Source organism: Lynx canadensis, chromosome C1 (genome assembly GCF_007474595.2).
Source record: "Lynx canadensis isolate LIC74 chromosome C1, mLynCan4.pri.v2, whole genome shotgun sequence".
Taxonomy (NCBI): domain Eukaryota; kingdom Metazoa; phylum Chordata; class Mammalia; order Carnivora; family Felidae; genus Lynx; species Lynx canadensis.
Window position 1 is genome coordinate 211,863,795 of NC_044310.1, and position 25,498 is coordinate 211,889,292.

Genomic DNA, 25,498 nt, shown 5'->3' on the forward strand with positions numbered 1-25,498 from the left:
CCCAGCCCTCACCCCTCGTACAACCCCCTCCCCCAAGCCTGGCCCGGCCACTCAGACCTGCGCCCCAATTACCTAGTTGGGCCCCAAAGTCTCCGGTCCGGACTCGGTGGCGCGGCAGTAACTTCCACTCGCCCCCCCCCCCCCCCCCCGGCGGCGGCGGCGGCGGCTCCTCGGGTCCCTTCAATTATCAGCTGAGCCGCAGCACCGCGGCCGGCGTGCGCCTCCCGCGCCGCCTCCCTCCCCGCCCGTTCCAACACCCTCCGGGAACTACTTTGCCCGCTGCCTCCGGCTCACGGGCTCGTCCGCGGGTAAGGCCCCGCTGCCTACACGCAACCCATCACATCGCCCCTCCCTCCCCCACCGCCCGGCGTGACTCTCCCAGCGGCCTGAGCTCTCCTCCCGATCCCTTCGAGGGACCAGGAAGGGGAATGTGGGGCTCCGCTTGATATCCCTCCGCCGGGGTCACCCCTCCCCTCCGTGGCAGCAGGAACTAATTCCCCTTCGGGTCACCGGGGACCTGAGGGTGGAAATCTCACGGATCAGTGTTCCCTCTGACTCTTAGGAGAAGGGGCCATCACCCTAAGGAAGAAACCCCCTGCTAGCTCAAAACCGGGTTCGATTTAAACTAGGGCTTTGGCCCCATGACCCCAATCAAGCCCCGCCCCTTCCTGGTTGTCTTAGCGACGGCGGTGGCGTCCCAAGATGGCGTGGCTGCCGGAGACTCTGTTCGAAATTGTAGGACAAGGCCCAGCGCCGAGCAAAGACTATTACCAGTTATTGGTCACCCGGTCCCAGGCAAGTGCGAGGCGCGGTTTACCCTCTCTAAGCTCCCTGCCGCCCCGGTGGAGCGCGGAACGCTAGCCCCGCTAGGCCGAGAGCGACTGTGGCCCGCCGGAAGCGTCCGGTCCCAGCTCCGAGCCGGGAGATTTCCCTTGTCACCTCGGCCTCCTCGGCCGGCTCCTCCGTAGTCCGCGTGCCTTTTCCCACCCCAAGGGCCGCTCGTCCCTGGCGAGCTTTCCTGCCTCCCCACATCGCACCCCGCTCCCTTCCTGCCACCGAGGGTTCCTACCCGCAGAGTTCCCTCCGCGCGAAGAGAAAAACAGGCGTCCCCGGCTTGCGTGCAGCCTCACCTCAGCGTGGGAAGGAGAGAAAGAAAGACTCAGCCAAGTGTCCCAAGGAGGAGCCGGCAGGGGAGGGGAGAAAGGGAAGATCTCTTTTCCAGGGTAGGAGTTAATCATGGGGGATTTTTAAAATCTCATTGTGGTCTTTACGGGTACCACGACCACATCAAAACTTCCTTATTTCTAGTAGGAATTGATCGTTGAGAGCTCTCCCCTTACCTTTTTGGAGCCCCTTCTGTCCCATTGAAAGTGTGCGGGGGGTGGTACAAAAATGTTTCAGCTGCTCTGCGCGTCGGCCCCACCCATAATGACATCTGCTCCACAACAATAAGACCGAGGATTATGTTATCGCTGGAGTGAAGTAACCATCAGCCTATTTTTATGACTACTTTAGCTATTTAAGGTGGGCTTTTGGATGATTTATTGTGCCCATGAAATGATCAAGTTGAACTGGGCCTCCACTCGGAACCCGTTTTCTGATTCCTGGCTGAGCTTAAGCCTGTGACTGAGATAAAGCACCTTGTACTTTAATAGATGGTATTTCTATAAAATGAAATTTAGAACTTTGTATATATTTGTTTTAGTGTAGATCTTGAATATTGCATCAGTTTTCCCGTGAGCCCTTAAGTAGGTAGAGAATGCTTTTTTTATAGCTTCAAAAGCATCTTTTAAAGTAAAAATAATACAATTTTATTGTTTAAACTTGAGATGTTTAAATATTGCAAGTGTAGTGTCAGTAATAAAAGCGTGATAGCCTATCAAACTTAAATATTTGAACATTTTGGGGGGAATTTTTACACATTTAATTAGAATTTCTTAAAAGCTGAAATTCACTGTTTTGTACATTTTGGGACTATCTTCCATTGTTCTAAGAGGTATGATCCTAACAGTTTCTTACTTTCTAACATTAGTGATTGAAAGCAATAACATGTTACCATAGTCATACTTCATTTTCTTTTCATCTACCTCACGTAAGTTAAAGTGTTCTAATGTTTACAGTCTTTTCCATAATTTGTCTTTTAAACATTTTTTGAGATTTTTCTTTTTCTTGAAGGTCTGGTATTACAAGTGTTATAATGTTGTAAGCCTCAACAAATGAATAGTTGTTTACTTTTTATTTTAGTAAATTAACCATTAAGAGTGCCTGGCATTAGTTTTCTCCAGGAATGCTTCCCTTGTTGATGTCGTTCAGACTTTGCTCTGTAGTCTAACTTGGGCACATGCCTGTGTTTTATGAAATCCCCCTCCCCCCACACAAGTATTCTTAATTTTTTTCTCTTTCCTTTTTTTTTTTTTTTTTTTTTTTTTTTTTAACAGATCAAAAACTGGTTTTTATTTCAGGCCCTATTCTTCCTGTCAATTGCTATAAAAAAATCCTTTTCAAGCTGATCCATTTTCTTTTTTAAGCAGATGGAATATACCATAGTTCTACCAGTGAGAGTTCATCTCAAATCTGATTAATTCACTCTCTTTTAAAGTAAAATTTGTTGTAAAAAATAGTAAGCCAAAAAAATAGTCTTTTCAGTCAACCGTCTTGAGAATATGCTATTTTCTAACCACAGGATAATTTTTCTAAGTCTCAGCACAGGAAACCAACATCCACTAAGAGGTGGTCTGACATAAATAAGGACTAAAAGACTAGAATTAAACTATGTTTTATAAGATGGACTTTTTCTGGAATGACTTTGTAAAATTTTTCCTTTCTCTTTCTTCTTTTATTTTTAAAAAAATATTGTATGTTATTCAAAATATACCCCAGATTTAGATAGATCTTTCTTTCCCTCTGATTCTCTTTTATTCTTTTTCACTGCTTTATTTTTATTGACTTTAAATTCAAATGATTGCACATTTGACATGGATTTGAAGACAGGTATCTCTCTCATTAGGGTCAGACCATGGTTGGTATAGCACAGAATATAAATGTTGTACATAAATATTTTCTTTGCTTCTTATACAGTAACATTAAATATATTTTAATGCTTATAGAGGCATTCCCAGTTAACAACTTGATGCTATGATGTTTTGGTTTTTTCCCAAGAAAACTTATAGACTATAGCTTGTGGTTAATATGGCTTCTCAAATTCAATTTTTTTTTTATGTTTATTTACTTATTTTGAGAGACAGCAAGCAGGGTGTGCAAGTTGAGGAGGGTTGACAGAAAGGAAGAGAGAGAATCCCAAGCAGGCTCTGCAGTGACAGCACAGCCCCCAATGCTGGGGACTTACAGACTGAGACTCAGACTTACAAACTGGGAAATCATGACCTGAGCCAAAATCAAGAGTTAGTCGCTTAACCAACTGAGCCACCAGGCACCCTTCAAATTCGATCTTTATAATGATCTTAGAAAAATCAATGCCCTGCTTTCTAAATCAAAGGTTTACCCAATTATTTTCACCTAGTTTAGTAGTAAATATATTTTCTTATGTTGGTTTCTAATTCTTTGAAAACTAGTAGATTAATAGTAAGAGCTGGAAAGAACCTTGAATGTTATTTAGGCAAGGGATATTCCACACTTCACCTCTAAGAAAATCTTAAATCGTGACCCTTTGCTTAATTATAATCAGCAAGTTGGCATTTACTATGGGGATGCAAAATATAAGATTTCTGCCTTCAAAGAGTTCATCTTTCATTCCACCAATACGTATTAAGCACCTTTTAAAGTTTATTTATTTATTTTAAGAGAGAGAGCGATTCCCAAGCAGCCTTGGAGCCCAGCACAGGGCATGAACTGTGAGATCAAGACCTGAGCTGAAATCAAGAGTCTGATGTTTAACTGACTGAGCCACCCAGGTGCCCAAGCACCTTTTATATACCTTTTATATGTACTGTTCTAGATGCTGGGGAAACATCAGTGAACCAAACAAAAGTCCCTCCTCTCTGAAGCATATAATCTAGGTAGGAGCAAACAGTTAGTGATTTGATTTATATAAACACTGAAATAGTTTTTTTTTTTTTTTAAGAACAGAGGAAGTTCATCGCCAAGTTATGAGTACCACAGATGCTTTAAAATCCGAGTCCAGGGACACCTAGGTGGCTCAGTCGTTGAGTATCTGACCTTGGCTCGGGTCAGGATCTCGCGGTTCGTCGTTTCCAGCCCTGCATCGGGCTCTGTGCTGACAGCTCAGAGCCTGGAGCCTGCCTCAGATTCTGTCTCCCTCTCCTCTGCCCCTCTCCCCCCCCCCCCTTCTCTCCTCTCCCCCCTTCTCTCCCTCTCTCAAAATAAATAAACATTAAAAAAACTTTTTAAATAAATTGTGAGTTCAGAGGAAACAAAAATCACTTTAGGCTAGGAGGCTCAGGAGGGTACTTATCAATATTTGACTCTTGAAATTCTATCTTCTTCGTTCTCTTGAAATGGAAGTATTGCTTAAGGTGGTCACAACTAGTGGCTCAGGTTTAATGTGACAAATACTGGAAAACTGCGGGAAGCGTTAACTGTGAGCTAAGTAGATGAGAATTGGCGGATACTGGCCTCTTGCACCTGTGTTAGACGGTTGTCCCTGGAGCAGAAACGTGTGATAGTCACCCCAGCAAATGAAAAGAGGAAGACTTGCAGAATAGATGACCTTAATTTACCTATTTTACTCAATCCTCCTAAAGACTCCAATAAGATACCTAAAGCAATGTCATCTGAAGAAAAAAATTCCACAAGTTCATTCCCCCCAAAATAACCGATATTTTTGACATGCTTTAGAGTTGCAGCACTGACAGACTGAAAACACCTGAGGTCGCAGGCCATCCTGTGACCGGAAACTGTCTTCTCCAAAGACTTCTGAAAAAGGAATGAAAACTAGACTTGGTGAGAATGCCTGGGTGGCTCGGTCAGTTAAGCTACGGACTCTTGGTTTCAGCTCAGGTCATGATCTTGTGGTTGTAGGACTGAGCCCCATCTCGGGCTCCATGCTGAGTGTGGAGCCTGCTTGGGATTCTCGCTCGCTCGCTCTCTCTCTTCTCTCTCTCTCTGCCCCTCCCCACACAGGCTCTCTCCAAATAAATAAATTAAAAAAAAAGAAACTAGACTTGGTGACTGACGTTTAGACTTTGCAACAAGAATCCTGCAGGTACTACTTAAAACTGCACAGCAATTTTAAAGATATGATTCAAGTACAGCCTAATAAAAATGTTAATACATACACCCTTTGACCCTGCAAATCCATTTCTAGGATTTTCTATGCAAAAATGCTTTCACATAAGCACTAGGATCTGTAAGCAAGAAGCTCACCAGAGTGAAATAATTGTAAAAACATCTTTCCATTAGTGGAAATTTGGTTAAACTGTGAATCATTCATACCGTAGAATACTCTGCAACCTTTTAAAAAACAACGTGCCAGATCTCTTCAGTAGACCAAATCTTAAGCAAGAAAAGCAAGTTGCTGGGTTAAACATATCCTATAGGAAAAAACAGCCACCAGAGTAGTTTCATTTTTTTAAATGTTAATGGCGTTTAAATAAGTGTAAGAGGAAACAGCTGAAGTGCATCACTCAGAGATGAAATAGTGATTGCTTTCACTTCCTGCATTATGTTTTTTTTTTTTTTTTTTTTTTTGAGAGCGAGACAGCACAAGCTGGGGAGGGGCAGAGAGAGAGAGGGAGACAGAATCCGAAGCAGGCTCCAGGCTCTGAGCGGTCAGCACAGAGCCCGACGCGGGGCTCAAAGTCATGAACCGTGAGATCGTGACCTGAGCTGAAGTTGGACGCTCGGCCAACTGAGCCACCCAGGGGCCCCTGCATTATGTGTTTTTGAAAGATCCGAGTTTTTGTACAATGAGCATTTATTTTTGTAATCAAAGGAAAGCGGGAAAATGAAAATGGAAGCGGATAACACTTACTCTGAGCAGTCCTGCTCCGTACGTTAGCTTCCACCTGCTGTACCGGTACCACCTTTCAGCCACCTCCCACCTTAAATAATGAGCAGCATTAATAACTGTGTCACCAGATTCTATTGCTGGGGGGAGGGGTTCTAATTCAACAAGTTTAGAAGGTGCAAATGGGTTAATGGCTACTTAGGAAATTTTAAGGTCTAGAAACTTCTGATTTTACATTTTTTGCCTTTGTCTTTTTTTTAATGTAGGTGATAATTACTTTTGAGAAAGTACAACTTTGTTCTCTTGCTTTGTTGCGGATGACATAGTATTATTGAGCTAAAAAGGAGATATAGAAAAGAAAATAAGGCAGAGGTCATCCACTGAATAGATTTATATGCCCCCACCCCATAAAGCTTAAAGAACAGAACCTCTCAAGTAATCTAAAATTATACTAACTAGGGACGCCTGGCTGGCTCAGTCAGTGGTGCATGCGACTCTTGGTCTCAGGGTTGTGGATTCGAGCCCCACGTTGGGTGTAGAGATTACTTAAAACTTTCTAAATAAATAAATAAAAGCGTATTAACTAGACACCAGGTTGCACATTTTGGAAGTAGGATGGGGTGCAGTCAACTTGTTATCATGATGGCATTTTCCCAGAGGCCCCAGGAGCCCCTAAATCATGCCTTACTCTAGCCTGCTTCCCACATAGGGTCCCCAAGAATCACATACATGGAGAAGATACAGCAGAGGGGAGTAAACGTACATTCCCCTTTTGCTTCTGGTTACTCTTGCCTTGTCCCTAAGGGGACGTCTCCCCCTGATGGACTGATGTCATGCCATTATCTCTGACATCAAGCTATTGCACCCATTCTGCCCAATGGCCACCAGCCACAGCCAAAACGTTTCCACGCAGAACTGCCGTTCCTTTTTTTTTTTTTTAATGTTTATTTTTTTTGAGAGAGAGCGCGAGCTGAGGAGGGGCAGAAAGGGAGACAGAATCTGAAGCAGGCTCTAGGCTCTACACTGTCAGCACAGAGCCCTGTGCGGCGCTCGAACCCACGAACCATGAGAGATCCTGACCTGAGCCAAAGTCTGACACCTCACCGGCTGAACCACCCCGGCTCCCCTGCCGCTCCTTTTAAAGTCCAAAACTCAGCGGAATGCTTGCCTTAGTTTATTTTCCTCTTGCCTATTATTTACGATTTGACCTATCCCCCTCTTTGGGGGCTGTCTCTTTGTCTCCCAAAGCTCCTTGTTCTTCCCTCTGCTGTTAAATATAGGCTTTTCCCTCTTCACTCTTAGAACCTCCGGTCCTCTGCTCCAGGCCCTCCTCGGGAGTGTTCTGGTTTTCCCACCTCTTTCTGACCTGCAGCGACCTACACCTGCCCTGAGCTCCCTGCCCTGCCCCACGGGTTCCGCCAGGTGTTCACGCCTCCTGCATTGTCCTTCCATTCCTCAGACCTGACGCCCTTCGGAAAAATGATTCCCAGCCCGTGACACTCCAGGAGGTACCCGATTCGAATTGTCAAGTGGCTTTTCATCAGAAATGGAAATTCCTTTTCATTTTCCAAAGTGACGTGGCACTTTTGGGGAGAGGGGGGATAAAATAATACAAATAAGCTGACCAAATTCTTAAAAATTACAATATTCAGTGCCTTACCATATTAGAAGCCAGTTGTCCAGTGACTCCTAAACCCTCATTTCAAAATTACAAGGGCCCGACAGAGCGCCAGGATCATATCTTTTCTCAGGTAAATCGTTCATTCAGCACCTATGAGCACCTACTCATTCTGGGCAGTTAATTTGGTCTCACCCTACACTGACACAGATTTGTCTCCTAATTATATGGGGCAGTAGAGCACTTAATTGGGAGTCACTGAGTCATGGGTTTTTATTCCTCCTGCTAGCCTGCAAGCTCTTGACCTGGGGCAAGGCACTTCATTTTTCTGGGCCCCAGTTGCCTCATCAACGTTGTAAGTTTCCTAGTCCAAGAGATCACGAAGGTTTATTCCATTTCTAAAATGCTGTTTTGCATGAAAGTGGTATTTCATCCTGGAAACAGCACTCGATTTTTTTTTTTTTTTGAGAAAATTAGATTTGCATTGAAGATTCTATATAGTAGCTATGTGACCTGGTATAAGTCTCCACCTGCCTGAGGTTCCATCTCTTCATCTGTAAAATGAGCCATTCAGCTCTTGGCTATTTCACAGATACAGTAAAAGCCAGATATTATATATACATAAAGCACTCCAGGCCAGTGTTTTTCAAAGAGAGGTTGTCTGATCAAATAGGATTGGAAAATCCTGGGTCAACACAGTCTATTTGCTTCTCTTCTCCGGAATTTGTCAGAGCCTTTCAAATCCTGCTGTCCACCGCATCTCTCAAGAGGAGACTGTACCTTGGAGCTTTTCCTATAGGCTTGTGACTCTGGAGCCCCTTTTCTCTGAGTATCTCAGGAGCTGAGGTTCTGGGGAATATTGACTGCAAAATACCTACCAGTGTGCCTGGTACAGAGCGGCCAACTACCGAGGAAATGTTTCTTGTGTTGTTTTCTTCCAATGCCAAACCAGCCAAATTTCACCTTTTCCATAAAAGGATTATAGTAACTCTTTACTCACCTCATATTTTATTTTATTTTTTATGTTTACAATTAGCTTATGTTTCCACAAAGTACCTATTGGTGTTTTGATTGGGATTGCAATGAATATATAGCTTCATTTGTGGTGAATTGACATCTTTATGATACCAAGTTTCCAATCAACAAATACAGTATACCCATTTTCTAGAATTTTTTAGGTATTCTTTAATTTTGGTCAACAATATCTTATAGTATGGAAATCCTATATTTTGTTAGATTTCTAGGTTTTACCTATTTATTGTAAGTTATATTGCTTCTTAAAATTGTATTTTCTATTTATGGCTACTAATGAAACAATTGATTTTAGGGGTGCATGGGTGGCTCACATCACGATCTCATGGTTTCCCAGTTCTAGCCCCGCATCGGGCTCTGTGTTGACAGCTCAAAGCCTGGAGCCCGCTTCAGATTCTGTGTCTCCCTCTCTTTCTGCCCCTCCCCTACTCGTTTCCCTTTCTCTTTCTCTCTCTCTCTCTCAAAAATAAAAACATTAAAAAAAATTTTAATAAAACAATTGATTTTTGCTTCCAGTAAATTTCCTTTTATCTGGTGATCTTACCAAGTCACTTTAATTTTAAAAATTTGTAACTTTTTAGATTTTCTGACAGTTCTTGTCTTCTGTGAATAGTGACATGTTTTCCTTTCTGAGCCTCCTATCTTATTTGTCCTTACCTTATGACATTGGCTAAGACTGCCATTAAAATGTTGAAGAAGATGATGACACCAGGCATTCTGTCTTGCTGTTAGACTTATGGGAAAGGCTTTCAGTATTTGCCATAACAGTATGATGTGTGCTGTAGATTTTTTAAATCACATTTAAGATGTTCCTTTCATTTCATGTTTGCTGAAAGTTCTATGTTGAATGAATAAATGAATTTATTTGCAAAAAAAAAATAGGACTTTAAGCTATATGCTAAAATTCAAGGTTGCTGTTTTTCTCTAAGTTATTATTTAGGTTATTATAAAATGAGTGCTTCCTGACTCCAGGATCACCATTCTCACCATTCGTTAAACAACACCTATCATTAGGGGCACCTGGGTGGCTCGGTCGGTTAAGCATCTGACTTTGGCTCAGGTCATGATCTCGCGGTCTGTGAGTTTGAACCCCCACGTCAGGCTCTGTGCTGACAGCTCAGAGCCTGGGGGTTGCTTCAGATTCTGTGTCTCCCTGTCTCTCTCTGTCCCTCCCTCGCCTAGGCTTGCTCTTTCTCTCTCTCTCTCTCAAAAATAAACATTTAAAAAAAGAAAAGAAAAGAAAATGCCTCCTAACATTTGAGCCTGGGTAGCTCAGTCTGTTAGCATCTGACTCTAGATTCAGATCAGCTCATGATCTCACAGTTCAGTGGGATCACCACCAGTCTGCAATAGGGCTCTGCCCTCACAGCCTGGCACCCATTTGGGATTCTCTCTCTGCCCCTCCACTGAGTGTGGTTCATGCTTTCTTTCTCTCTCAGAATAAACGAACAAACAAACAAAGAAAATTCCTACTTACCATTTGAGATCAGTACGGAAATAAAGAACCATTGAATAGTATCTTACATGATCAAAGAGCTAAATGTTATACACACAAACGTACACTATGAAAGTACCATAAGAAAATAAGGGAATATCATTTGAGTCTGGAGGTAGAGGTATACACAAGACTCCGAATCTGGAAGCCAGAAAGGAGAAGAATGGCAGAATCAAGTACCTACAAAATAAGGTTTTGTGGGTGCCTGCCTGGCTCACACAGTAGAGAATGTGACTCTTGATCTCAGGGTTATATGTTTGAGCCCCCACACTCGGTGTCCAGATTACTTCAAAAAAAAAAAAATTTAATAAAAAGGTTTTTGTTTCATGAATAATACTTAAAATTAATAAATTGCCTGGGAGAAAATGTTGGCCGCATATTTAGCAGGCAAAGATTTCATATACTTCAGTATCCAAGATTATTAGTTGTACCAATTTGACAAAACTCAACTTTCGTTTATGATTTAAAAGAAAAAAAAAACCTCTCCAGCAAAGCAGTGTAGACGGAACATACCTCAAAATAATAAGGCCATATACTGTATGATGAGCCCACAGCTAACATCATACTCAATGGTGATAACTGAAAGTTTTAATTGTAAGGTCAGAAGACAAGGATGCACAGTCATCACTTTTATGCAACATAGTACTGGAAATCCTAGCCAGGGCAATTAGGCAAGGGCAAGAAATGACAGGTTCCAAATTGCAAAGGAATACATAAAACCGTCCCTGTTTGTAGATGACATGGGAAACTCCGAAGGTTCCATCAGAAAACCGTTAGAACTAGTAAACAAATTCAGGAAAGTCGCAGAATACCAAATCTATACACAAAAGTCTGTTGCATTTCTATACACTAATAAAGAACTATCAGAAAAAGAAATTGAGAAAACAGTCCCAGGGTGCCTGGTCAGTTAAGTGTCTGTCTCTTGGTTTCAGGTCCTGATCTTGCATTTCCGTGAGTTCAAGCCCCGCGTCGGACTCCACGCTGAGGGTGCAAGCCTGCTTGGGATTCTCTCTCTCCCTCTCTCTGCCCCTCTCCCTAGCTTGCACTCCCTCACTCTTTCTCAAAATAAATAAACTTCAAAAGAAATATTTAAAAATAAATAAAATTAAAAACCGACGTGGGATTGGCACAAAATACACCTACAGATCGATGAACAGAATAGAGAGCCCAGAAATAAACCCACACCTATATGGTCAATTGATCTATGATAAAGGAACCAAAAATACACTCTGGAGAAAGGAAAGTTTCCCAGTAAATGATTTTGGGAAATTGGACAGACGTGCAAAAGAATGAAACTAGATCACTATCTCATACCGTACACAAACTCAAAATGGACTAAAGACTTGAATAGAAGACCTGAAATCATAAAATCCTGGAAGAAAACATAGACAGTAAGCTGCCATAAGTCTTGGGGATGATTTTTTAAATCTGATACCCAAAGCAAAAGCCACAAAAGCCAAAATGTAAACAAGTTGGACTATATCGAACTTAAAAGCCTCAGCATAGCAGGGCACCTGGGTGGTCGGTTAGTTAAGCAGCCAACTCTTGATTTTGGCTCAGGTCGTGATCTCACTGAGATTGAACCTCACATTGGGCTCTGCACTGACAGCATGGAGCCTACTTAGAATTCTGTCTCTCTCTCTTCTGCCACAGCCTGCTTGGGATTCTGTCTTCCTCTCTCTCTACCCCTCCCCCCACTCAAAATAAATAAACTTTTTTTTAAATTAAGAGACCAAGCATTTTTTAAATTTTTTAAATGTTTAATGTTTAGTTATTTTTGAGAGAGAGAGAGCGTGCACAAGTGGGGAAGGGTCAGAGAGAGAGGGAGACACAGAATCTGAAGCAAGCTCCAGGCTCTGAGCTGTCAGCACAGAGCCCAGCATGGGGCTCGAACTCGTGAACTTCGAGATCGTGACCTGGGCCAAAGTTGGATGCGTAACTGGGTGAGCCACCCAGGTGCCCCAAAATAAATAAACATTTTCAAAAATTAAAAATAGAACCACCATATGACCCAGCAATTGACTTCTGGATATTTGTCCAAAGAAAATAAAAACATGAATTCAAAAAGATAGATGCACCCCCATGTTCATTGCAGCATTATTATCATAGCCAAGATACGGAACAGTGTAAGTGTCCAACAGTGGATGAATGGACAAAGCAGTTATATACATACACACACATACACACACAAAGAGTGGAATATTTTTCAGCCATAAAAGAGAATGAAATCTGTGGGCGCCTTGTGTCTCAGCTCCATTAAGCATCCGACTTTTGATCTCAGCTCAGGTCTTAATCTCAGGGTCATGAGTCAAGCCCCACATTGGCTCTGCGCTGGGCATGAAACCTACTTAAAAAATCCTGCCATTTGCAACAACATAGATGGGACCCAGAGGATATTATGCTAAATGAAATAAGTCAGAGAAAGACAAAAAATACCATATGATCTCTCTTATATGTGAAATCTAAGATATAACACACACACACACACACACATATACACCAAACTCATAGAGAACAAACAGATTGATGATTGCCAGAGGCAGGGAGTGGGGAATGGGAGAAATGGGTGAACTTTTTTTTTTAGATTAAATAAATTGAATATTTAAAGAAGTGAATAACTATGCTAGTATTCTAACATCTCCATAACATTTAGAAATTCTAAACGGTTTATCGGATTATTTAGGGATTTGGAGAGATTGGTAGCATTCTTCACTTTCAAAAGTGCCTGGGTGGCTCAGTAAGTTAAGCGTTTGACTCTTGATTTCTGCTCAGGTCACGATCTCTCAGTTTCATGAGATCAAGTCCCGAGTCGCTCTGCACTGACAGCATGGAGCCTGCTTGAGATTCTCTCTCTTCCTCCCTCTCTCTACTTCTCCCCTACTCGCATGTTCATACGCTCTTTCTCTCTTCAAAATAAATTAATAAACTTTTTAACAAGTTATGATTTAACATTGAAATAGATTCCCTGCTTACTTAGGTAAAGATCAGTTTGGTCTCTCTCTCTGTGTCTCTCAAAATAAATAAATAAACTTAAAAAAATTTTTTTTAAAGAAGTGCCTGGGTGTCACAGTTGGTTAAGCATCCAACTCTTCGTTTCAGCTCAACTCATGATCTCACAGTTCATGACTTCAAGCCCCACATCAGGCTCTGGGCTGATGGTGCAGTCTGCTTTGGGATTCTGCCTCTCCTCTCCCCCCCCCCCCCGCTTTTGCGCTTGCTCTCTCTCAAGTAAATAAACTTAAAATAATTTTTTTAAAAAGATGTTTGGGGGGTACCTGGGTGGCTCAGTTGGTTAAGCGTCCGACTTCGGCTCAGGTCATGATCTTGCAGTTTGTGAGTTTGAGCCCCACGTCGTGCTCTGTGCTGACAGCTCAGAGCCTGGAGCCTGCTTTCGATTCTCTGTCTCCCTCTCTCTGCCCCTCCCCTGTTCACGCTCTGTCTCTCAATAATAAATAAACATTAAAAAAATTTTTTTAAATAAAAAATTAAAAGATGCTTGGTTTTTTTCTACTATATATCTCAATGAACAATTATTCACCTAAGAACCATATTAAAATCCAGAAATAGAATTTGCTTGATCCCTCTAAAGCCACCTCTTAATAACAAACCTAATTGTTATAATAAAATTAAACATCGAGTGCTTATAACAGGTGAGGCATTTAATCCTTGAAACAAGCTTACAAAATGGGTACGATTATTACATAGGTGAGAAACTGGGATTTAGAGAGCTTAAACAAATTGCCTGGGATCCATCCATTATGACCAAGCAGAGAATAACCTTTGGCCAGTCTTACTTAGGCTTTTTCTAAATGCCACAGCTACATCTCAGCTTGGTTTCCATTTAAAACAAAATAATCTTTTAATGAAAACAGTGAATGACTCAGAATCGATTCAGAGATTAATATGCAACAAATTACTCGGATTATTTTCCTTCATAGTGTCACTTCAAAATAAAAATCACATCCTTGACCCCACATCCCTTTTATTTAGAGAGAGAGAGAGAGAGAGAGAGAGAGAGAGAGAGAGAGAGAGAGAGAGAATGTTAAGTAGGCTCCATGCCCAGCTGAGCCTGACATGGAGCTCAATCCCACACCCCTGGGATCATGACATGATCCAAAATCAAGAGTTGGATGCTGAGCTTAACCAACTGAGCCACCCAGGCATCCCCACGTCCTTTCTGTCTCTCACCTCCTCTTTTCCTTCACAAAGTACTCACTGCTTCTATGACCTTTCTCTCATTCATTCCTTAAGACAACTCCTACCTCCCTCTTACTCCTGGTATGTTACTCAGTAATCTAGAATTGTTAAATCTAAAGGATGTCTTATGACCTTAGCATACTTGACGTTTCATGCTGTTGATCAGCCTTTTCTTGAAATGCTTCCCTTTGTTACAGTCCATGGATTCTTTCTTGGGTTCTTCTAGGTTTATGGCAACTGAAGTGCTTCTTGCCTTCATGACCACATTAATGTTGCTATTTCTAAAGTCTGTATTTGTGCCTTAGCTTTTCTCAATCTATTCTGCCTTTAAAAAAAAAAAAAAGAAGAAAAGAAAAGAAAAAGCAAGGTCATTGGGGTTGATTCTAATCCAATATGGCTGGTGTCCTTAGACACAGACATGCACAGACAGGAGACCATGTGAAGACACAGGGAGGAACTAGCCATTTACATGTCAAGGAGAAAGTTTTCAGAAGAGGCCGACCCTGCCAACACCTTGACTTCTACCTTCCAGAACTATGAGAAAATAGATTTATGTTTCAGCCATCTAGTCTGGAGTACTTTGTTAGGACAACTCTAGCAGTATAATTTTCTAAAGTTAAAGAGTCATCTGAATTAAAGTTGTCTTTTGTTTTTGAACAGATAAGTGAATACTCATGAAGAGAAAAAAGCCTTGTCAGACTCATTCATTATAACCTTGAAAGGGGGATTTGGAAGAATTGATGCAGTCTATTTTTGGCTTTAACATGTTTAAGATTATATTCTATAGGAAACACCCATTTATTAGGGAATCAGTTACAACCATCCTATAAAGGCTCACTGGACAGAGGACCAACCTCAGAGCATAGTTATGAAAATACATGCTGACTTGGAGAATGGGGGGTCAGGACAAAGTGGCCAATGATCTAGGGGGAAAAAAGAAGAAGAGGGGCACCTGGGTGGCTCTGTCAGTTGAGCGTCCAACTCTTGATTTCGGCTCAGGTCATGGTCTCACGGCTCATGAGGTCAAGCCCTGCATCCCCGCACTGTCAGCACAGAGCCCACTTGAGATTTTCTCTTTCCTTCTCTGTCTCCGCATCCCCCCACCCCCCTCCGCCCTGCTAGCACGTGTTCTCTCTGTCTCTCTCTGTCTCTCTCTCTCAAAATAAATAAACATTTAAAAGAAGAAGAAGAAACATACCATTTCATTTGCCTTAAAACCGATTTGCCAAAATGGTTTATGTATTAGAGGGTAGGATCAGCATTATTAACGTAGATTCCTTACCAGTATGGACAAATGGTAAGAGAGCCACAGAATTTTGATTAAGAGTGTCAAGCGCTTGGGGCAGAGCAATAATTACTAAAAGGGAATTCTTGCTCTGTAATCTTGCTCAGTCTGGCTGGTGAATATTTTAGGAGTGATTATCAAGCGCTGAAATAAAAAAAGTAGCCTTGCAAGAGGGGGAGGCGCCATCATGAGAGGCAAGAATAGAAGTGCAGAAATCAGCAACCGTAAGTTCATCTTCCAGTTACGCTTACCGCTAGCCAGTCCCTGGGCCCCACTTCTAAGCTCTGGATTCAAGAATGTAGAAGACTCACAGTTGAGTAGTAAAGAGAAAGATAATTAGGAAATAGAATCCATTCATATAGGTTAAAATAATTATACGATTATTTAACTACACAGGTAGGTCTGGGTTATTTAATGGTACTTTTTTTTTTTTTAAGAATGATTTCATCATAATTGATGATAATCAGCTATTCTCCATTAACTCAGCAGGGCTCAAAACGAGAGGCATTAGCCCCCACCGCAGCGTGTGGCATTTGGGTTAAACGTAAGGAAGAACTGGCTCAGTGGGACAAATGACTACGAAAGGATATGGAATTTCCTACGTGGGAGAGCTTTAAAATAGTCTCACAAGGGGCGCCTGGGTGGCGCAGTCCGTTAAGCGTCCGTCTTCAGCCAGGTCACGATCTCGCGGTCCGTGAGTTCGAGCCCCGCGTTGGGCTCTGGGCTGATGGCTCAGAGCCTGGAGCCTGTGTCCGATTCTGTGTCTCCCTCTCTCTCTGCCCCTCCCCCGTTCATGCTCTGTCTCTCTCTGTCCCAAAAATAAATAAATAAAATAGTCTCACAAGTGTCGAGGCAATAAATAAATATTTGCAAATTAATAAAGTAAGTAACATTGCAGAAAAATGGGCAAGGAACATGAAGAAACTGAAATACGTAACTAATAAACACGAAAAGATGCTTAATCTTACTAGTGATCAAGGAAATACAATTTAAAAAACCACAAGAGAGGGGCACCTGGCCGACTCCGTTGGTGGAGCACATGACTCTCGATCTGGAGGTTGTGAGTTCAAGCCCCACTTTGGGCGTGGAGCCTACTTTTTAAAAAAATTAAAAAAATAAAACCACAAGATAGAAATTTTTCTACTGGCAAACAATTGAAACTACCCAAGTTGGCAAAGCTCCGAAAGGGCTTCTTTCAGTGTTTGCTGCACACCGAGTCCCGGACGTGCCAACAGTGCAAAGATGAGTTCCTTTCCCTCAGGAAGCTTGCGGTCTAGTGGGGAGACAGGTGACAGCAAGGTCATGTAGCAGAGATCTGAGCTGCCTGGTGAGGGAATTGGAGGCAATCCTGAAAAGTCAGCACATCAGGGAAGACTCAGTGAAAACTACTAGATGTGAGCTTGAGACCAAGACGGAAAAGCCAGGGATGGGCCTTTGCGCAAACGCGTGAGCACAGAGCTTGTTCCGGAACAAGTCCTAAGTATTGTCTTCTTGCAGGATGTGAAGCTGGGTGCCAGGACCACTGAGCGGCAGCCAGGGAGCAGATCAGGAAGTTCCTGACAAATCAAGCCTTAAGACTTGATATAGCCCAGGGCACCTGGCTGCAGTCTGTAGAGCCTGTGACTCTTGATCTCGGGGTTGTGAGTTCAAGTCCCATGTTGGCTGTACAGATTACTTAAAAAAATAAAATCTCAAAACAAAAAACAAACTTGATACAGCGAGTCAGTGGTTTTCATATTACCCTTTGGTTTTGCAAACAAATGTACCTCTGAGGTTGCACAAGCATTTTATTCAAATAACCTCTTTGGGAATATTTTTCACTAATTTAAAACTTGTTATACGAAAGAAATACCTACACCCTCAGATATTTTATATACCAAATTTTAATGCCTTAACTCGTGCTTCCAAAATCTAGATGAACATGTTTTGGTGGAGGCCAGAGGAAAGCATCTATCATCGCTGTGAACACAGTAGAATTTCTTACAAATGTGTCATTGTTTCAGAAGGTTGAGCTCTGACCAACCCTCTTTGGATTCATGCCTGTACAAGGCAGGTATAATCAGAGCAGAGAGGAAACCTGAAAATCAGAAGCTCAGGCTTACCAGCTCAGCACAGAATCTTGGAACTGAGAATTCACAAAAACACACTGACCACCTTGTGATAATAACACTCAGGGACAGAGTTTTAACGCATAGTAATTTTCAATGATTTTTGTCTAAATTTGGTATCTGTGATAAGGAGACAGGAATTTGGTAGATATTGTTAATGACTCAACTATGAAACACAATTCTTACTGCTCACATTTATGAATCTTCTGGATCCTTTGAATTGAGGGATACCTGAAAATTAGCAACATGAATTTTTAAATTTTTTATTTCAATTCATTTATTCAACAAATGCTCGAGTGCTTTCTGTGTACAGGATGCTACAGTGGGGAGCGGTGGGGAGCAGAAGTTCATGTTCTCTGCCCTCATGGAGCTAGATGCTAATCATACAAACACATAAGCCAAACTAAGATGGGAACCAAAGAAGATGTCCACCATGGTAAGTGCTGTCAAGGAGACACTTAAATGCTCAGGAGCGTGGCCTGGTCAGGGAGGTCAGGGAAGGCTCTCCAGAGGAAGTGAAGCTTGATCTGCCATCTGGAAGACTGGGTGAATGCAAAGAAGGCCAGTGCAGCTAGGATGCAGAGAACAGAGTGGTGAACATCAGGAGTGTTGTCGTGATTCCGAGAGAACCAGACGCCATTGATCTTTAAGAGGGTGACGCGGCTGGCATACCACATTCCAGTGATTGTGAGACACGCTTGTTTTTACGTCTTAATATCTCCCAAATCAACATTTACTGAGCATTTTTTTTCCTGGACTATACATGAAATAATGATGCAATTTACCGTCGGAATTTTAACGAGTTGATGAAATATGTTAATCAGGTTTGCATTTTTAAAAGATCACTGGGACAGAATGTGGAGAACAGATTTATGATTATCTGCATGGATCAGAGTTTTCTTTTTATTTTATCGTCAAATGCAGAACTTAACTGACTACTCGTCCTAACACTAATGGTCTTCCTCTCTATTTCACTGCCTAATTTCAAAGTGCTGTTTTTAGGAGAATAGTTTCTGTGTTCTTGTTAACTTGATGATATTATTAATCTGAATTTGAAAAGAACGTCAGGGGCACCCGGGTGGCTCAGTTGGTTAAGCATCTGACTCTTGGTCTCGGCTCAGGTTTATGATTTTACGGTCATGAGATCTAGCCCTGCACTGTCAGCACAGAGCCTGCTTGAGATTGTCTCTCTCCCTCTCTCTCTCTCTCTCTGTCTCTGCCCCTCTCCCCCACACGTGTGCTCTATCTCAAAATAAGTAAACTTACAAAAAAAACCCTATCTTCATCAAATACTCCTTTTGTCCAATAGAGAAACATAAATTGATATAGTCCCACATAAATAGATATACATAAAATCTGTACAGAATTTCCCTTAATAAAAGGGTTCTGCTATGAAAAAGTTTGGAAACTCCTATTCTAGGTAACAAGGATGAAACAAGACTTCTTGCAGAGGAGAATAGCATGAATGCAGCCGTACTACAGAACTGTGACTCTGGCCCCAGCTGTGTAGACAACACAAGGGAGAGGGAGACAGCTTCTGGGAGAATGGAAGAGAGACGGGCAGTCAGGCTCCTGAAATGGTCTCATTTTCTTTTTATTTAAAAAAAGGTTTTTTAATGTTTGTTTATTTTTAAGAGACAGAGAGAGACAGAATGTGACTGGGGGAGGGCAGAGAGAGAGGGAGACACGGAATCCGAAGCAGGCTCCAGGCTCCGAGCTGTCAGCACAGAGCCCGACGCGGGGCTCGAACTCACAGACCTGGAGCTCATGACCTGAGCCGAAGTCGGACACTTACCCGACTGAGCCACCCAGGCGCCCCTGGTCTCATTTTCTTATGAAAGAAGAAAACACAAAAAGATGTAGGTAATACTTTCTACTTCATAATAATGTTTTAAGGATTTTATGTGTACAAACTCTTGACACAATTTCCTTCCTGCCTTACGTTATTTTTTTGGTACATTCCTGTAGTTCCAAGATGAGTCTTTCTCTTCTCTGAAACTATTAAAATGTCTCTTTGGCGTTTGTTTTTAAAGGGAGACGTTGGGGGGGCGCCTGGGTGGCGCAGTCGGTTAAGCGTCCGACTTCAGCCAGGTCACGATCTCGCGGTCCGTGAGTTCGAGCCCCGCATCGGGCTCTGGGCTGATGGCTCAGAGCCTGTTTCCGATTCTGTGTCTCCCTCTCTCTCTGCCCCTCCCCCGTTCATGCTCTGTCTCTCTCTGTCCCAAAAATAAATAAACGTTGAAAAAAAAAATTTAAAAAAATAAAGGGAGACGTTGGCATTCAACAGGAAAAAGTTATTTACACATTCATATCCTTTTATGCCAGACTCTGTCTCAGGGGCTGCCTCCAGCTCCTCCATTACTCTCTTCCACATGGTCACTACTTCCTGCAGCTACAAAAGATTCTTTCTTCCTTGAAGATGGCAGCCATCTTGGCCTTTACACAGGCTCCACATAAGACACCCTAAAGGAGCTAAGAGCAGTTGGATGCATTTTTCGTGCTTTTGTATTTTGCCTACCGTGTAACATTTATTTTTCTGAATTAATACACTTTATCTCACCAGTGACTAAAGAATATAAAAATAAATCAGGGGCGTCTGGGTGGCTCAGTCGGTTAAGCATCCAACTTCAGCTCAGGTTGTGACCTCACGGTTTGTGGGTTCGAGCACCGCATTGGGCTCTGTGCAGATGGCTCGGAGCCTGGAGCCTGCTTCAGATTCTGTGCCTCTCTCTCTGCCCCTAACCCGCTCACTCTCTCTCTCTCTCTCTCTCTCTCTCAAAAATAAACATAAAAAAATCTTTAAAAAATTTTTAAAAGTAAATAAAAATAAATAAATCAAATAAAAATTATTCCTCCATATTGCCTTTGAATACTGATTTTCTTTGTACCTTTTTTTCTTTTTTGGAAAGAGGTTACTAACACTAAGACTACCATCATAACTAAGAACATCTGATGAATCTAGAAAGACACAGTAAACACATCTTTTTCTTTTTCAAGTTTCTTTAGGGGTGCCTGGGTGGCTCAGTCAGTTGAATTGACTCTTGGTTTCAGCTTAGGTCATGATCTCAGGGTCATGGGATCGAACCTCGTGTTGGGTTCTGCGCTCCACGCTGAGCATGGAACCTGCTTGAGATTCTCGCTCCCTCTGGAGGCGCCTGGGTGGCTCAGCCAGTTGGGCATCCAACTTCGGCACAGGTCATGATCTCACGTCTCATGATCAAGCCCCATGTCAGGCTCTGTGCTGACAGCTCGGAGCCTGAAGCCTGCTTCGGATTCTGTGTCTCCCTCTCTCTCTGCCCTTCCCTCGCTCATGTTCTGTCTCTCTCTCCTTCAACAATAAATAAACATTAAAAAAAAAAAAGATTCTCTCTCCCTCTGCCCCTCTCCCCCACTCACTCTCTAAAACAAACTTTATTTACTTATTTATATATTTATTTATTTAGAGTGGGTGCGTGTGAGTGGGGGAGGGTAGAGACAGAGGATCCCAAGCAGGCCCCACGCTATCAGTGCAGAGCCCAACATGGGGCTCGATGCCACAAACCACGACATCATGACCTGAGCCGAGATCAAGAGTCGGATGCTTAACCGACTGAGCCACCCAGCGTCCATACTCATCCATATCATAGTACTCACTGCAGCGTCCTATGCCTTTTGAGTAGCAAGTCCGCCGTAATGGTTAGATGTCTATTTTATTTGTGGAGAAATTGGCTGTACAACCTGAGTAGGTATGTGTTACGATTGAATCGTGTCCTCCCCAAAAGAGACGTTGGAGTCCTAACCCCCACTACCTCGGATAGTGACCTGATTTAGAAATAGGATTGTCACCGATATTGTTAGTAAAGATGAGGCCATGCTGGAGTGGGGTGGACACTGCTCCAGTCTGACTGGTGTCTTTAAGAAGACAGCCGTGTGAAGACAGACACAGAAGGCCATGTGATGACCGAAGATCGTCAGTAAAACACAGAAGCTGGAAGAGGCAAGACAGGGTGCAAAGAGAACAGGGCTCTGCCAGTACCAGGATTTCCGACTTCCAGCCTCCAGAACTGTGAGACACTGCATTTCTATTGTTTTAAGCCACCCAGTTTGTGGTCCTCTGTTAAAACAGTCGTGGGAAACTAATACAATATGTAAGGATATTTGTTACCTACCTGTTTGATTCGCCTGAATATGTCAGTGGGAAAACACAGTTGTCTGAAGAGTCCGTCATTACACACTGTGGCTAAATCCTGTCTGAGATAAGTCACCATCTGCGCCATGCAGTTGCTCTGTCCCTCCCCTTGCCAGTTAATTGGACCAAGATAGACACCTGTCTTTGGGCCATTGAATCCACTGGTTGACCAGCAACTGTATGACTTGTGTGGCCTAGCGTGACAAGCTGATCCTTCTTTTGAAAGTTTGGACAAGAACTGGGGTGCCTGGGTGGCTCAGTCGGTCAAAGCTCAGGTCATGATCTCGTGGTTCACCGGTTCCAGCCCCGCGTCGGGCTCTGTGCTGACAGCTCAGAGCCTGGAGCCTGCTTCGGATTCTGTGTCTCCCTCTCTCTCTGCCCCTGCCCTGCTCACGCTGTCTCTCTCTCTCTCTCTCTCTCTCTCTCTCTCTCTCAAAAATAAATAAACATTAAAAAAAATTTTTTTTAACTTAAAGAAAATTTGGACAAGCACTTAAAGTGATATAGCCAATTTGCTGCAGGGAACTGAAATAGAAAAGTAAAGAGGAAGTTTAAGATGGCCATTCTGAACCATATGGAAGCTACTGGGCAAGAGGAGCAGAAGGGACATGACCATAGGTGGATGTGGTAGCACAGAGGAGGGGGATTGTTGGGCACAGCACAGAGCCTGGCTTTGGGGATGTGGCCGAGATGGCACGTTGCCTCTCCACAGCCATTCTCACCCTTTAGAAAAGAACCGAACTCGTAGTTGGGCTGAGAGCTGCCTGGCTAAAGACCGCAGGTCCCACCTCCCTAGTAGCTAGGTAAGATCTTGAAGCTAAGCATTCAAGACTTGCAGGAAATTTCCTTAAGGGTGGGGTGGGGTGCGGGGCCTCTCCAGCTGGCTGCCTGGAAATAAAATCGGAGGCAAGGGGTAGAAGGAATAATGGGAAACACCTCATGCTCACCACCAGCACCACCCCGTCCTGGCACAGCATGGAGCTTCCTAGAGCACAGAAAATCGTGCTCTCTGCCACTCCCCCGTATACCATGTTTTGTCCCTTTATCTCTTTTCCTTCTTGTCTTTACCTTTCCTGACTTAAATGTTAGTTAAGCCCTTTGGGACTTAATGCCGTGGGTCTTCATCATGAGGAAATACCTGGATAGTGATCATAGGAATCTTAGCGGCTCAGCTCTGCCCCAAAGACTTGAGGATGTTGCAGGTGCCGGAGGCCCCAGGACTAGCCTGGTTTCACTCAGCAGAAGCTCGAGGGGCTTTCCTGCTCCCTACCACGAGACTCCAGCATTCCCCCTCCCTCCTGGTCTCTGGGTCTCTGTGTCTCTGTGTCCTTCCACTTATACTGTCCCTACCAGCTCCTCAGTTCTGGACTTCTAGTTCCATTTCCTCCAGAGAGAGGGTCTTGTGTTTTTCTTCAGCCACTCGTCCCTGTTGAGTTTTTCCCAGCAGGCCTCCTCCTTGGCCGCATTCAAGCCTCTGTATTGCATGTCCTTGGGTCATATGTGTAGAGTTGATGTTTTTGCCACCAGTATCTGCCTCCCTTCTTGTAATAGTGTCCCGATCATCCTACTTCATGTTCACTGCATGTGGTCCAAGTAGCTGTAGCTGACGTCATCGGTGGTCATGGTTATTGAGAAATGGGCCAACAACCCAACTGAAGCCAATTTGATATCAAAATTGTTGAGGGAGGAGCGTTCCCTTTGCCCCCAACTCGGAGCTGTAGTGATACGAGCCTGGAGCTACAATCAGCCATCTTGTCATCACCAAAGAACTGCAAACTTGTCACCACCAGGGACAGCCTGCCTGCAGATGCAGCCAACACAGAGGAGGAAGAAGCCAAGAGATAAAGAGAGATCGGGGTCTTTGTGGCCTCGTTTGCAGCCCCTGGAGCCAGCTGGGCCTATGGCTTTGTAAGCCAATAAGCTTCTCCTCTTTTTCACTCAAACCAGGTTGACAGGGTTTTCCGTCACCTAAAACTGAAAACGTGCTAACTGGTCCAGGTCAGATGGTCACCCCGGTCCAACCTGCAGCAGCTAGGGTAGCACGCCAGATGTCACTTGCAGAACAAAGTAAGCTCAAGGACGTTCAGCCCCAGAGATGGGAAGGGTGGGTGAGACAGGGAGTTCAATGCTTAGCTTCTCCAATATAAATAAGGGTGTGCAAGGCAAGCTTAAAAGTTTTGAGTTCTTAGGGGCGCCTGGGCCTGGGTGGCACCGTCGGTTAAGCGTCTGACTTTGGCTCAGGTCATGATCTCCTGGTTCGTGAGTTCGAGCCCCGCATCGGGCTCTCTGCTGTCAGTACAGAGCCCGCTTTGGATCCTCTGCCCACTCTTCCCTCACTCAAGCACGCATCTACTCTCTCTCTCTCTCTCTCTCTCTCTCTCTCAAAAACAAATGGTTTTTAAAAGTTTTGAGTTCTTAAATTATGAGGCCATTGTTAGAAGGCTGTTATTATTGTTAAAGCACGTGAGTAGGTATGTGAAGCATTTTGGAGCCTTGGCCCATTGGCAACCTTGCTGGCACGCTGTGGCCATGCACTTGAACCTAGACAGACTGCTGATGTAGACATCGCCCAAGCTCTTTTCATGAAAACTGCATGAGGTTGTGTGTGCTGAATAAAGGGGCCTGCCACAGAGTAGTATGTGTTTGCTGAATTAAATTTTTCCCACCTTTCTTGAAGACAACCTCTCCCACATTCTCCACACTTAGAAACCAGCTGTGTTTAAGGAATTAATGCAAAATCAAAACTAAAATAAAGCTGGCAAACAAAAGAGATGTTTGTGTAGATGTTCTAGGCAAATTCCACAAACACTTGCATTTATTTAAAGTTCCATGTCTGACTTTCCAGTTGTCTTGTAAATATCAAATAGTATTCCAATGAGAAATATAGTGTCACTCCTTTAAACATGAGGATGTTGGGGTGCCCGGGTGGCTCAGTTGGTTCAGCGTCCCACTTCGGCTCAGGTCATGATCTCACAGTTTGTGAGTTCAATCCCCATGTCGGGCTCTGTGCTGTTGGTTCAGATCCCGGAGCTTGCTTTGGATTCTGTGTCTCCCTCTCTCTCTGCCCCTCCCCGGCTCACACTCTGTCTCTCCAAGAATGAATGAATGTTAAAAAGTTTAAAAAAACAAAAACATGAGGATGTCACATGAGTTGCTTAAGGCAAAAAGAATCATTTTATTAGTACCTAAAAATCTAGATGATTACTGTTTTAAATATAAAAGATAAAGTGGGACGCTTGGCTGGCTAAGTGAGTGGGTTGGGCAACTCTTGATCTCGGGTCATGGGTTCGAGCCCCACATTGTGTGTAGAGATTACTTTAAAAAAATTAAAAAATTAAAAATAAATTAAAAAATAAAAAGCAATTTCTGCTAGAGGCTAGCAAACTGGTATTTTTTTAATGTTTACTTGTTTTGAGAAAGAAAGTGTGTGCACTCGCACGTGCGAGCAGTGGAGGGGCAAAGAGAGAGGGAGAGAGAGAATCCCAAGCAGGCTCCGCACTGTCAGTGCCGAGGCCGACACAGGAAACTGTGAGATCATGACCTGAGTCGAAATCAAGAGTCAGACACTTAACCGACTGAGCCACCCAGGTGCCCCACAAACTGGTATTTTTTAAGTATAAGAAAATGAGGAGTTCAGTTAAGCTTATTCAGAAAAGAAACTTGATAGAC

The 25,498-nt window shown here is 43.2% G+C and overlaps 2 protein-coding genes across 16 annotated transcripts in view; one reads left to right on the forward strand and one right to left on the reverse strand.

The window, feature by feature from the left end:
* TRIP12 (thyroid hormone receptor interactor 12) overlaps positions 1-188 on the reverse strand; it is a 140,241-nt gene extending 140,053 nt beyond the window's left edge. For 9 of the 14 annotated variants that reach the window (XM_030326688.1, XM_030326683.1, XM_030326682.1 and 6 more), the window contains exon 1: positions 73-187. The gene's annotated coding sequence lies outside the window, so the exon portion shown is untranslated. Of the gene's footprint in view, positions 1-72 lie in introns of all 14 variants that reach the window. The other 5 variants (XM_032594528.1, XM_030326686.1, XM_030326685.1 and 2 more) reach the window with 2 other exon arrangements.
* A 367-nt stretch (positions 189-555) lies between these two features.
* The window catches only part of FBXO36 (F-box protein 36), a 99,780-nt gene continuing 74,837 nt past the window's right edge, over positions 556-25,498 (forward strand). For both annotated transcript variants that reach the window (XM_030326693.1, XM_030326690.1), the window contains exon 1: positions 556-795. In XM_030326693.1, the coding sequence (XP_030182553.1) occupies positions 703-795 (93 nt within the window). In that variant the 5' untranslated portion in view covers positions 556-702. The remainder of the gene's footprint in view (positions 796-25,498) is intronic.